General features: G+C 37.0%; 1 protein-coding gene across 2 annotated transcripts in view; it reads right to left on the reverse strand.

Annotated features, from left to right (window-relative positions):
- Positions 1-14969, reverse strand: part of Ino80 (INO80 complex ATPase subunit) — a 112066-nt gene that overhangs the window by 43297 nt on the left and 53800 nt on the right. For both annotated transcript variants that reach the window (XM_020176189.2, XM_020176182.2), the window contains exons 22-25: positions 13841-13908; positions 13091-13184; positions 12171-12342; positions 3307-3447 (exon numbers count right to left, since the gene is read on the reverse strand). In XM_020176189.2, coding sequence (XP_020031778.1) covers positions 3307-3447; positions 12171-12342; positions 13091-13184; positions 13841-13908 — 475 coding nt within the window. The remainder of the gene's footprint in view (positions 1-3306; positions 3448-12170; positions 12343-13090; positions 13185-13840; positions 13909-14969) is intronic.

Consider the following 14969-nt stretch of genomic DNA (forward strand, 5'->3'; position numbering starts at 1 on the left):
TTTTTTTTTTTTTTTTTTAAATACATTTTACCAGACTTTAGAGCTCTTGTTTAAAGCTTTAGTTTACAGTCATTCATAGGGAAGATGGTAAGTATGGAATGGTAAGACACAGAAGTCCTTAGTGCGATTATAGTGTTCTACACTGGAAACACAGACATTCTTTGGCTAGTACAATGTTAGACATTTTATCTTTGAATCTTCATTCTTGATTACGTCACTTATTTGCTTTACTCATTTATCAGTAACAGAGGTTGGTAATCTAAATAACCACATGGATGAAAATAAATACACAGTGCAGTTTAACTTAATGATGGTTTTATGGGCAAGAAAAGGCAACTTTTTCCAGTTATAAACTTTTACCTAGTTTTTGATTTTCACTTTGCTGATTTCCCTTCAAGACCAGGGATAAATGTAAGGCACAGTTCTTAGTGAAAAACTTTTTAATGTTTCAATAAACTCCTTTGGTGAGAAGCCCCGCATCAAGACATATGCAAACTCAAAAAATGTCATGTTGTAATTATGTAAGCAGTGTACTTGTGAGGTTCAAAAGAGGGCAAAAAGGTCCATTGCTACTTAGAATAAATCCTGCTTCAAGGTCAGCTCCATCCTAGACAGTCCTTACCCATTCTGCTAACCCCAAGTGGTCTTCCTGAGGGCTCAGAAGCAGAGGGAGATGAAGCATGACACACCCTTCTTCCCTCCCCACAAATGGAAATGAAAACTCTATTGAGTCCCACAAGAGTGAACCTGTTTGTTGCTTCACTAACCCCCTAGATTACAGTGCCTAAAGAGACTGCCACTTCAAGCATTCAGCGCGTCCTTCCTGAGAACATGTGTGCTCCTGTTCCAGCTCTGGGACGCGTGACCGCTCCAAGCACTTTTGTTTTTTCAGTAAGTTGAATTCCTAGGGCCTTAATGTATTAACCCTGTAGAATTATTTCCTCAGCCATTGATAAAACAGCTCCATAACCTTCTTTTGTAGCATAGTTCTTCCTGAGTTGATCCTGAAATTTTTATCACATGCACCAGGAAAATTAATTTCTCTTAATTTTAAGCCAGGATTAAGGCTTCAAAGGAAATCAGTTTCTTTCTTTCCACCAGATGGGTTAGAAATCAGTAGAAGATAATTAAAAGTATCTCAAGAAATACTGGCCTTATTCACACCCCAGGGGTGATCTGAAAAGTGAGAGCTGTGTATGTATATATAAGACATACATTGTTAGAATTCTTCCTTTTCATGTAATATGGTATGATTATTCTCATTTTCAGGTTTAGCACATGCAACGTGATAAAACTCTACAAACACATGAGGAGGGTGTGGAGGAGCAAGCAGCCTTTCAGCCAAATGATAAAAAGCTTTCTCCTGTTCCCTGCTTACTACCATACATAGTCATTACAGTTTTCTTTAAGCTACATTTATTGTTCTTTAGGGAAATGACAGAATAAGACTTGTTAGTTCAGACTTCTGTCTGGCTCCTCTAAAAACAAGACTACAGTAGAACAGCTGGGTCATACATGTGTGAGTGTTGACAAGGTAGGGCTTTTGTTGAAAGATAGTCTTGCTTCCTGCCTTAGTCTCCAGAGTGCTGGGATTACAAGCCTACACCACTACACACAGCTCAGGGATATTCTTAGTACTTAGTTTTGAGTGGTAATGAAGAATTACGTCCATAAGCACAATTTTTACGTCAATAAATGTAAGACAGCTCACTTTTACTGATTCTATAAAACACTAGGAATATGAGAAGTGAAATATTCTTAGCATCCCTCCCCCAGAAATCTAAACTTCCTCTATTAGGCTTCTTGGTATTCAATGATCAGATTAAGGGTGAGAATGAAACCAAGTATGTAACTATGATGTTTGAAGGTTGCCTCCTATGGAAGCACTTGAACGTTACATACATTTGAGTAAAAGCATATTTCCCTGCATGAACTTCAGTTCTAACACCAAGAATGGTATGAAGAGCATGAAACATAAAATCCAAATTCTTTTTAGATAGCCAATATTAATCAAATGAAGTTAGATAGTGGCCAAGGAATTAAGTACATATAGCACAAGACCAGCAGAAAAAAACCTAGGCAGACACGAATTAATGGGCCTCAATACTGAATTTCACTTCCTCATCCTTCTTTGGATCCTCTGACAGAGTCTGACTTTTGACAAAATAAAGATGCAAGCTGATGAAAATGGCAGAAAATATTTCCAAGAAGACTGAAAAGGCTCTTTCTTTAGATCTAACTGTGAAAATAGTAGACTTGTTAGGATGAGCAGAGAAACAAGATAAAAATGCAGAAGAGAAAGCTATCAGCCTCCTAGGACTCCTTGCCTATTGGAGCAAAAGGAAAGACCAAGCAGGTAAGACAGAAGTTTGTTCTTTTCTGAGTCTGGCTACATCCCTATTTTGCCTCTCTTCTTTCATATAGTTCTTCATGAATGTAACAAGAGAACTTTGCTAGCTGTGATTATTAAGGATAGAAAAGGAGGTAGAAGTAAGCAAGTATTGCCTTTGTAGCAATACTTGTCAGCAATCATGGGAGTGCTATTTTGATAAACAGGGTATTAGAAAGGATTCAGACAGCTACTCAAGGCTGAAACCACAATAGTGACTATCATTACTCTGCAAATAAGAATATAACTGCTAAATGGTGAATAAGATCCAACAGATAATTTTCAGAAAAACAGGCTTATAAACCACAATCTAGGAAGGCTGCTAAGGAAGCAAAAAAACAACTGAGAAGTTGCTTGATTCTGGAGTGTTATGTTTTCTTTTGTTATTTGGAAACTGTACTGAGGTGATAAAGGCCAGATCAAATCTCCCAACAATCAAATCCCTCCTATGAAAACTCTCAAAAAAAACCCTCAATGCAGGTGACAAACGGCTCCCCCTACCTTGACTCTGCTGTTGGGTGATGATCTACCTGACAGATGCCTTGCTCTCACTGTAGTTTATAGCTCCTGATTAAATGAGAAGCAGCTATGGACCACACAACTATTCTCAAATCTACACATTTTAAGGTGAGGAAGTGCTATCTTGGGAAGGCCAGAACCATGGAAGCCCTTCTTTCTAAATACTAAGATGTATGTTTCTCAAGACCCAAAGAGCTAAAAACAGTTCTGTTTAAAAAATGTACTCTTTGGTGCTGGTGGAGTGGCTCAAGTGATAGAGCAAGCACCTACCTGCCTAGCAGTGTGAGGCCCTGAGTTCAAACCCCAGTGTCTCCAAAATAGTAATGGATCCCTTGGATATTGGTTTACTTTCCCAGTACTATTTGTTTCATCTCTTCCTTTCTGTAGTTAGTACTTACTCGTGGACTGGCCACACACAAAAAAGGCGGTAGCTCAGTGAGTAGGCAGCAACGAAGCGAGGAGGTAGCTGATCTCCGTTGATGGATGACCTGGTCTGAGTAGCCACTTACTGCTTTACAGTGGCTGCTGAAAACAAGAGACTACAAAACAAAAATGTAAGTTAGTGCCAAGGACAATTCTGGTTAAGGAAGTAAAATGGAAAAACTGCCACATATTAAATTAAATATCTGACTTAAGGAATTTTCTTCCTGGCCAATAATATTAATTCTAAATAAACAAACACTAATTAGAACCAAGTACATAATTCAGTTGAGGCCCATGTTAATTTCAAAATATGTTTTTATTAATGTATCTTAAGATAAGTATAATTTCTAAGTCTACTTCTGGAAGAGATACGTACAATTAATCATAAATAGGCAAAAGAAAACATTAGATAAAACATGTGGGGGGAAATCTGGTTCATTTGTTAACTGTGGATGCAAACTCATGTCTTGGATTTAAAAACAATAATGACTAACAAATTTCCTTCTAAAGTTTCCTTTTAAGACAGTTTAGCAACATGAGTCCTAACAGTGCAGTATAGTTCTAGCAAAGTAGTTGTTTTATTTATATAGAGACATTGAGCAGTCAGGAACAGAAAACAATCATCTCTTTAGTCCCCCTATCTAACAATCATTTAAAAACATGAACTTTTTTTTTTTTTTGGCACAACTGAGATTTGAACTCAGGGCCTCATACTTTCTAGAGAAGTGCTCTACTATTGAGCCACTCTGCCAGTCCTTTTCTGTGATGGTTTTTTTCAAAATCGGGTTTCCTGAACTATTGCCTTGGGTTGGTTTTGAACCATGATACTCCTGATCTCTGCCTCCCAAGTAGCTAGGATTGTAGGCGTGAGCACTCAAGAGGTGGAGGCAGGAAGATTGGGAGGCCAGCACGGCCTACAGAGTTGAAGTCTTTTTTTTTAAATACATTTTACCAGACTTTAGAGCTCTTGTTTAAAGCTTTAGTTTACAGTCATTCATAGGGAAGATGGTAAGTATGGAATGGTAAGACACAGAAGTCCTTAGTGTGATTACAGTGTTCTACACTGGAAACACAGACATTCTTTGGCCAGTACAATGTTAGACATTTTATCTTTGAATCTTCATTCTTGATTACTTCACTTATTTGTTTTACTCATTTATCAGTAACAGAGGTTGGTAATCTAAATAACCACATGGATGAAAATAAATACACAGTGCAGTTTAATTTAATGATGGTTTTATGGGCAAGAAAACAAACTTCAAGACTAAAATAGACAACATGACCTGTTGCAGGAGGGTAAGTTAGAATTTCAGTAATGAATCTCTTCCAGGCTTTTCGTGCAGCATATATCCTATGCTCTTATACTTATATGAGCCTACTTTATACAGAGCTTAAATCTTCTTTAAAAAAATGAGTTCCTCGGGATCACTGTTGAAAACGTGGTCATCTCAAGTTGTCTAATAGGATATCAGTATCATTATCTGCTTCTATGAACCAATCAGTATGTTCTAAGTAATGGTAATAAACAAACTCAAAGATTTTAGCTCTTTTTTAAAACAAACAAACAAACAAACAAACAACATTAAGAGCTTAGGCTTCCAGGCACTAGGTGTGTCTTTAGTGGTCTCTAATCATGAAGTATGGAAGTTTTTACAACACACTGAGCCCATGTAGCTTTGACATGTTTGGTCTTTTGTGTAGATATTGAGGTCCCTGTCATTACCAGAAAAGACTTTTAACCTTGTGGTAGTTTTTCAATAAAATCTGTGTTCTCATCTTTGCTGGCATCTTCACTGAAGTTCGTCATCTATCTACAAGGTATGTCCATTATCATCTGAGCTCCTAGCATAAGGATCATTATTAGGCTGTATGTTACCCTGTTATTCTAATAATACTGAGTAGCTAGGAAGTTCTCAAAAAATCTTATTGTTAATGCACAGATAAAGGTTAAAAAAAATACATCCAAGATTTTTTGTTCTTGTTTTTTCTTTTTTGTTTGGTTGTTTTCCTAAAGCATATCTCTGACAGCAACAGGTCCTTTTGTCCCTCTTGGGGTTAGAGAGAAAGAATGACTCAAACCTATCAATTTCTGCTCATCTCAGCCAGCTACAGGAGTACTTCAGGGCTGTTAGCTGGGATACTCAATGAATTCTTTACTGACTTCTAAAAAATAGTAACAATACCTCTGTCTATGATCTCTGTAAGCCACACACATATAAAGACAGAAGATGAGACAATGAGCATTTCCTCTAATTTCTTCCCTTCTACAATAGATATTACAAAGGAAGGAATACAACACTCACCACAGAGAGTCTTAATGAAGTGTTATTTGTGGTACCTTTCTGGAAAAAGTCTCTCTAACAATATTCTATTCCTAGGGTGGTCATTACCAAATTAGAACACATTCATTTGTCTTATAGCTTTCTAGTTTTAGATTTCTAAAATGCTCAGTGTATAGCCATAGAAGAATATTGTACTAAACATACTTTTTTAGATTATTTTCTCAAAAACAGTTCCATCAAATCCTCTTTAGTACAAGTGGAACTATTAATATTGATACCACGCTACTAAATTTTCCTTTACAAAATACATGAACTCCTACACAAAGAAAAATTTTATGCTTGAGACAAGGAAATCTTTTCTTTTTTAGTACTGGGGCTTGAACTCAGGGCGTACACCTTGGGCCACCCCACTAGCCCTTTTTTGTGAAGGGTTTTTCCAAGATAGGGTCTCATGAAACTATTTGCCCAGGCTGGCTTTGAACTGATATCTTCCTGATCTCTGCCTCCTGTGCAGCTAGGATTACAGGCATGAGTTACTGGTGTCCAGTTTGAAACAAGGAAATCTTAAATACCATGTACATAGGATGCAAAAATTATTTCTTTTTTTGCTTTTTATTTATTTTTTGACGACACTGGGGTTTGAACTCAGGACTTCACGCTTGCTAGGCAGGCGCTCTTACTGCCTGAACCACTCTGCCAGCCCTATTCATTACTTCTTAGAAAAAGTAAACAATGCCACATCATGTGGGAAGTGATTTGGTTTTTATGCAGTCACAGCTTTTGATATTCTACTGTCCCTTTCTCTTGTGCTTGAACATCTTATTCCCCTACAAGTACTGGCAGCTGTGTGTGTGCCTTGCTGCCAAGAACCACAGTAAGTGCATGGTAGCAAAGTTAGGTTTTTCTAAAGAGTCTCTCTTGACAACATACACAAGTCTCAAGTGAAAATAAGTAGGCCAGGATGATAAGACTCCACAGCTGCACACTCCTGTCATACAGTATAGCATACAAAACCTGCAAACCTGTAATCCCAACACTTGGGAGACTAAGAGAGGAGGACTGAGAGTTTTAAGACTAGCCTGGGCTACACAGTAAGTTCAAAGGCCGCCTAGGCTATACATTAAGACCCCGCCCCCCCCCCAAAAAACCACAAAAACTTTAAAAACCAAACCAACCAACCAGCAACAAAAACAAAAACAACAACAACAAAATAGTAATTGCCTCATACTACTGCTGCTAGGATCATTCACATGATTAGCGCCCAGCACTAATACTCAATAAAGAATAGCATCATCATAAAAATAAAAAGAAACACACAGATGTTCTTTCCTTAGATACAGATGTACTCATGTAACAAGGGGCTATACCTTGCTCTCCATGTTCTATACAAAATTAGAGAAAAGGAAAGGGTGCAGTGTTGAATAAATCACCTGCTAGACTACATATTCTGTTTTCACAGATTTTTTTAAGTAACCAAACAAAAAGGAGGAAAAATAAAATGTAGAAAAACACAATGGCTTTCCAGAGCTTTCTACAAGTATTGGCAGCTCTCATGATGAAAGATACAGATACTGTAGCTGAATATTAACATTTAGCAAAAGAGTCTTTGAAAACTTCCTGCCTGACCGATTTTTTACCAATAGTCAATTAAAGCTCTTTTAAGCATTTAAAAATTTAAACGGCACTTTTTTCAAACCAACTTTTTATATATTTTTTAAGGCTGATGTCCTGCTCCCTTTATTTCAAAAATTCCAAAATGAAGCCTACAGATCTGAACCTAGAGGTTAGATCTCCAGACTCCCAGTAGAACTTACGATACTACTTATGGATTCCATAGTGGTCCCAGCCTGTATCTGGTTCTTGTGGGACACCAAGCAGTTCAGACTTTCTGAAATGCAAAAATGATCTGAACCCCACTAGCAAGGTGCAAACAGTACCATGGCAGTTGCAAACTGCTTCAACACAATTCTTCATGGTAAGATCCCTTTGGTATTTTAAATAGCAAAATCTGAGTTGTCCCCAATTTCTATGAGCTACTTCACTCATTAGAGTTTCTTTTAAACATACTATGCATAAATAGACCAATACCTTGACAACTGTTCAGTGAGACTGAGATAGGAGATAAACTAAATACTGGTTCTGTTTCTGCCAATCATCATTTTTAGTGTGATATTTAATTGGATATAGTTCATTCTTCAAAGGGAATTTTTTTTTTTTTTGGGTCAGAATTAGGGTTTGAACTCAGGGCCTTGAGCGTGGTAGGCAGGCACTCTGTCACTTAACCCATATGCCAGTCTTTTATTACTTTAGTTATTTTTCAGGTAGGGTCTCATGTTTTTTGCCCAGGCTAGCCTTGAGCCTTGTTTCCAGCCCTTTTTGCTTTTTTTGTTTTTTTGGAGATAAGGTCTCACTTGTTTTGAGGCCCTGGGGTTTGAACTCAGGGCCTCAGGAGTGCTAGGTGGGTGCTCTTACCTCTTGAGCTACTCTCACTTTTTGCCCAGCAGGCCAGCCTAGACCCAACACTACTTAAGGCTTCCCGCCATACCTGTGGTATAGACAAATCTATACCACACTCTGAGCCACTCCCCTCTAGATTTTTTCCATTGAAATGTGATTTTACAACCTTTTTTTTTTTTTTTTTTGCCCAGGATGGCCTGGAACCATAATCTTCCCAATCTCAGCCTCCCAAGTAAGTAGGATTGCATGTGAGCACCACCAGCCTCTGTTTCAAATCTGCTTATCTCTATATTCTCTTTGAATATCAGGGATTGTCTGTGGGCTAGATTTAGCTTACAGGCTGCCAGTTTCTAACTGTACTGGATGATTACGAATAAACGTCAGCTTGGAATCCTAGCCTACAGATACGTCCTAACTGGCATCTCTGTTTCCAGGCTGAGAAAGACTTAAGCAAAAAAAAAAATATATATATATATCAGGGATTAATAGGTACATGCCAGAAAATACTAAAACGGAGATGGATCTTGATTGATAACTATGAATTAGCGTAATTCTGCAATGAAATAAGCTTCTGGACTTCATTTAAATATTTTGAAAGTGAGACTTCCTAAAGACCCAGAAGATCAACAGACTCCACTGTGTCCCCCTGCAAATTCTTATGCTGAGACTCTAAACCCTAATGTTATGGAATTTGGAGACAGGCATTTGGCATAGTTAAGTTTAGATGACGTCATAGAGTGAGCCCATGGGAAGCTTTTAAGGACTTCATAAGAAGAGACACCAGAGTTTGCTGTTCCTTTCCTTCTCTCTGCAGAATGAGATGCAAGGAGGAGAGCCCTCACCAGCTTCTAGCACTATGAGAAAACAAACTTCTGTTAAGCCACTTATATATGGTATTTTGTTATGGCAGTCCAAGCTAAGACAGCTTATGTTCTATTTATTATTAAAAAGAAGTACAGTCTCTTCCACAAGGTGATGCATTAGTCCTCTGGCTATTCTAGTACTATGCAGCCATCTAGTGCTGTATTTTTAAAACAGTAAATTGTGAGGGTAATGAAATCAGTTTTCAGTAGGTTCCAACTAGTACTGTAAAAAAAAAAATGGGAAAGAAAAACAGAGTGATGGTATGGTTTTGTGAGTATTTTGTTTTTAAAATGTATGTCTATATATATGTATGTAACTTTTGGCATATGCACATACTCAATCAGGTAACGAGTAACACCTTCCTGAGATGAGTCACGGCCAAATTTCAAAGGCAGCAGATTTAGTGGGCTACATTACATTTTTATTAATTGTTATACCTAGAGCTTAAACAAAAGAATTCTTTATTCAGAATGTAGACTTTGTGTGTGCGTGGGGGGGGTATTGGGGATTGAACTTGCTAGGCAAAAAGCTTCTACCATCTGAGCTACACACTCCAGCTTCTTGCTTTCATTTTATTTTTGAGATAGGGTATAACTTTGCCTGGACTGGCTTCACATTCATGTTCCTCCTACCTCTTCCTCCTGAGTAGCTGAGATATGCTTTGTCATGCCCATCTTAAACTAACTTTTAAAGGTGGTAACATCTAAGGATTACTTTGACTAACTAAAAGCAGAGATTTCTTAGAATTAAGTCTTATAATTATCATATCAATAAAGTGATAAAATAAACCATGTGGCTGATATTTTAATGTACATATAATAGAGATGGGGATGATGAAACTGAAAGCACAACAATGACTCTAAACATGTATGATTTCAGCTTCTCTGACTCAGGAACTCAGTGTATATTATAAACCACTACAGGAGCAAATATCAATCTACAGAATGAAATAAAATTAAAGAAGAAGAAATGGAAGTGAATCTAATGTTCAATAAAGTAATCTTTAGCATGGCAATATCAAATTTCCACAAAGCATCCTGCCCACATCTGAATTTCTCAGGCAATTCTCTAAAGAGGTGATCAAAACATACATTCAGGTAAAAGACAAAAATATAATCAAGTGATATACTTCTCTTAAGATTTAAGTAAAATGCAGGTATCTGTATTAACAGGATATACCAAATCCTTGGTATATCCTTTTTTTGGCAGTACTGGTGTTTTGAACTCAAGGCCTTTAACTCAGGGGTGTTTTGAACTCTTGCTAGGCAAGAGCTCTACCCATTTGAACCATGCATTCAGCCCTTTCTGCTTTAGTTATTTTTTCAGATAAAAGTTCTGTGCTTTGTTGCCTGGGCTGGCCTTGGACTGTGATGCTCCTACTTATGCTACCTGAGTAGCTGGGATTATAGCTGTGTGCCGTCACATCTGGTTTGTTCTGTGAGACAGGATCATGGTAACTATTTTTTTTTTGGCCTGGGATGGCCTTGAACCATGATCCTCCTTTCTCCATTTCCCATGTAGCTGGGATTATAGGCATGAGCCACCATGGTCAGCCAAGACAAAACAAAACTAGTAAAAATTTATTATAGTAGTAACATTTGTTAACAAATTTGAGGATTGAGAGAAGGAATTAGGCTAAGCAACAATTCATCAGACATATAAATGATCCTAGTACATCTACTAGGATCCTTTAGGAAATCACATGCCACCACTGACTCATTATTCTGAACAGGCTGGAACCCAATTTTATTCATCTTTTGCAGTACAGATTCTGTAACTACAAAAAAGTACATGGAATGATGATTGAAAAACAAACTGAGAACAGAGAAGAAAAGGAAAGCTTATGGGTTTTTTAGTATACTTGGGGCACATACTAGACCCAGCCAAAGAACATCCTGCAACCTATAGAAGTTAACATTTGCCAGAGGACACAAGAAAAATAACCTAACTTCAAAACTTTCAATCTAGCTGAAAGACTAAAACATACAAAATAATCTTCACTTCTCTTCTCAAAAGTCTCCAATATTATCACTTCATTCAGAACAAATCCAAACTCTTACCAGTACCCATGCTCTGGATCTGCTAACTCCGCTACCTGCCACTTTCCCTGTCACCTACTCTGCAATGGCCAACAACTCTGGTATAATGTTTCGTGCTGATGAGAACTGAACCCAGGGTCTTATGCAAGCTCGGCAAGTTATATACCTCCAACAATTATATGAAAAATGCTATCATGATTTTTTATGGAAATGCAACTTAAAATCACAATGAAATACACCACCACAATGTATAAAAATGGCTAAAATTAAAAGGATTAACACCCGGTATAGATAGGCAAGGGTGTAAATGAACAAATCTCATACATTGTTGTGAGTATAAGTTTGAAAAACTAAACTATCTTGGAAAAATGGGAGCACCTACTAAACCTACACATGCATATACCTGATGTTATGTGAATTCCATTCCTGGATACAAATCTCAAGGAAATCAGTGCTATGACCATCAACCAACATGTTAAAGAATGTGCATAGCAATTTTGTTCATAATAGCCCCCAGCTATAAACAACCTAAATATCTACTAGTCATATTAATATGCTGCTTTATCAGACAATGGAATAATTTATAAAAAAGGCTATATGCAAAATGGATGAATCTCATAAACTTAATACTGAGTAAAAGAACTCAGACACAAAAGATTGTATCTATTAGGTAATCTCTTTTATATCAAGTTCAAACACAAACAAAAGTAATCAATGGAAGCAGTATTGTAATCACCTTTATCGGTTGGTTTCTTCTGAACTAGAAATGCTAAATGAGGAGCATGAGGGAGACTTCTGGGTGTTGCAAGTGTTCTATACCTTGAGTGCGTGACACAGTGTGAATATATATGTATAAATTTGTAGAACTGTGCACTTAACATCCTTGTACTTTACAGTAAAGTTATATATAAAATATATTTATATACAATAATATATACATGAAGTATACATTAAGTTATAACTCAACACATGGGAACTACTCTCCTCTGGGCTCTCTCAGGCCATCATTTTAATACTACTTTTTAAAAAATTTTTATTGTTTTATTATTCATATGTGCATACAATGCTTGGGTCATTTCTCCCCCCTGCCCCCACCCCTTCCCTAATCACCCACTCCGCCCCCTCCCTTAATACTACTTTTACTGATTCAAAGAAGCGAACACTAAGGAGGCAATTTAAGCTCCAATAATTGCTTACCTTTAACAAAGGGCAGCTGCAAAGGTTGGGAGAGGAAAGTGGGAAATTAACGCCAAGAAGGAAATCCTTATTTCTCAGGTGTCTCTGCTGGCTCTCCCCTTTTGGCTCTCCCCAGGAGCGCAGCTGATGGAGCCTGTAGGAGGCTTTCAGAGACAGGAAAAGAGCTAACCATCTGAAACAAACCACAGCAGACATGCTTATTCAGTGCTCCATGGAGGTTTGAGGGTCATTCACAGCAGCAAGGAACTAACCAAGGGATGTTGACTCATTAGCAAATCTCTTTTGTAAATGTTGAACATTTTAGAAACTGTTCTTTCTTACTTTCAAATAAAGCTGTTTCGTACTTTCGGCCTTTAAATTCTTTGGCATGACCTGATTTACTACTTACAAAACCCAACATCCTGCACGCTTCTTTCAATATTCAGAAATAGTTACCTGTATCACAAAAACTCTGAAACACCTTTATATTAGGGAGACAGTCATTCCTAATGAAGTCCCTATTATGTAAATACAAACTAATAAAATCAATGAAAGTCATTATGTCAAAGAAACACAAAACTAAATTTCTCAGACCACTTGTGGCAATCTATGGTCACCACATACTAAATTCACCTGAGTCACAATTTGCCCTTTAGAAGCATGTAAAACATAATAAACTAACTTGAAATTAGAGAAGCTAAAAATTTTCTGGTACCATATGGGAGAAAAACTTAAATACTCTTATTTAAGGTATATCATGAAATATCGTACAATTAAAAGTAAAAGAAAATTGTAACTCCCACATAAATAAAAAAAATCTTAACAGAAAAAGAACAAGAGCTAAGATGATATAACATTAAATATTTAATTTTGCAATATTCACCATCTGTTCCTGTTTAGACCCAGCTGCTCTCTTATCAAACAATAAGCAAACTTCTTACCTGGCCAAAAGTCCCTGAAGCATGAGGTTTGCCATTTCTGCTGGAGACACATCAATAAAGCGAAGGAAAGAAAAACAGCTCTCTTCATTAATACCTGGGATGTCAAAAGAACAAGGTTAGACCCAACAGCAAACCAAGAGACAATATTCAACAAACACCTGCTGAACTGGTGAACTTTTTCTTAGGCATCTGAAGATACTCGAAAGATTTTTGAGCTAGGCATTGGGTCACATCTTTGTACTATAATCACAGGAAGAACAGCAGATGTATGCGACAGGACAAAGATGGGCCAGACTAGAAATGGTTCACCAGTTACCTTTGGGGTTTCTGGTCCTTAGTTAAATGCCTTCTCTTTCTATCATGCCAGGAAAAAGAAAATGAAAGGACAGGACAGAGGAGAAAGATTCTGAACTCTGGCTTTAATGTTTTAGATAATGCTTAAAGTTGAACAACTTCTTTTACTTAGACTATGGAGGAGGGAAGGAATTCTCATTAGAAAGACTCCAGTATTAACGTTGCCAAGTTTCAAGGATAAGAAATTTTTAAGAGGCAGGTATAAAATAAAGAAGTTCAGTATAACTACTTTCTGCTTTCTGTTATCGCCACAAATCATACACCCTATGGATGAAGATGACTGACATATAATATGTTATCATGACATTATAAATAGCATGTAGCAAAAACCACCAACAGTTCAAATTAGTCATCAGCAAAACAAAGAGCATTCTAGAAAATCCTTAACACACTTACCTTTTCTGTGGAAGAGAGACTGCTGGATATAGTCTGGTGCAAATGGGGAAAGAAGAACCCTTAACCACCTGTAAAGTAAATAGAATAAATCTAAACTAAATATAAATACAGGGAATTTAAATATACTAGACATTCTAATCTAAGGAAAATCTTTTAGATTTGAAACTGTTTTTACTCTTAAGAAGTTTCCTGTAAGCCAGGTACTGGTGGCTTGAGCCTGTAATCCTAGTTATTCAGGAGGAGACAGATCAGTAGGATTGCAGTTTGAAACCAGTCCTGGGCAAATAGTTCATAAGACCCTATAGTGAATGAATTCATCACAAAAAAAGGGTGGGCAAAGTGGCTAAAGCAGTAAGAGCACCTGCCTAGCAAGCATGAAACTCTGAGTTCAAACCCCAGCGCCAACCCCCCAAAATTAAATAAATATTTAAAAAGCTTTTTTTCTTCCAAGTTAATAGGAACAAGTCTTTATTAAGTACTTTTAATATCAGAAAAATAATACTCTTATAATTCTCTTTACAGCAAATATATAGTATCAGTGCTTTTTTTCAATGTATGCACACATGAATAAAGAAAAAAATTAAGAAAAATAAAAATTCTCTTTTGGGGGAAAAAAAAATTCTTAAAAAAAAAAGTTGTTTCCTATAGCAGGCATGGGGGTACATGCCTACTATCCCAGCAATTGGGAGGCTTATGTAAGATGACTGCTGAGTTCCAGGATAGCCTGGACTATAGCATTACATTGTGAGTTTGAGGTCAGCCTGAGCTACACAACTGAAATCTGTAAAAAAAAAAAAAAAAAAATCCTGCCATATTGCCAGGTAAATCATGACACAAATGTCAGAAACTTAACAGTGGACTGGAGGCATGGCTTAAGCAATACAAAACCCTAAGTTCAAATCCAGTACCACCAAAAAAAAAAAAAAGATAATGCAAGTCTAAGTCTTATTTTACTTCAGAGAATCCCAATTCTAGCACTGTTAAGTTATCAAATACTTTTAGCACATATATTTGTACAGGGGGATTTCACTGTTTTATTTCTACATGTGCTTACAAGGTGCATTGGTTAGATCACCCTCCATCATTCTCCCTCATCTCTCTTTTCCCTGAAATACTTTACCTAACAATA

Source organism: Castor canadensis, chromosome 2 (genome assembly GCF_047511655.1).
Source record: "Castor canadensis chromosome 2, mCasCan1.hap1v2, whole genome shotgun sequence".
Lineage (NCBI taxonomy): Eukaryota > Metazoa > Chordata > Mammalia > Rodentia > Castoridae > Castor > Castor canadensis.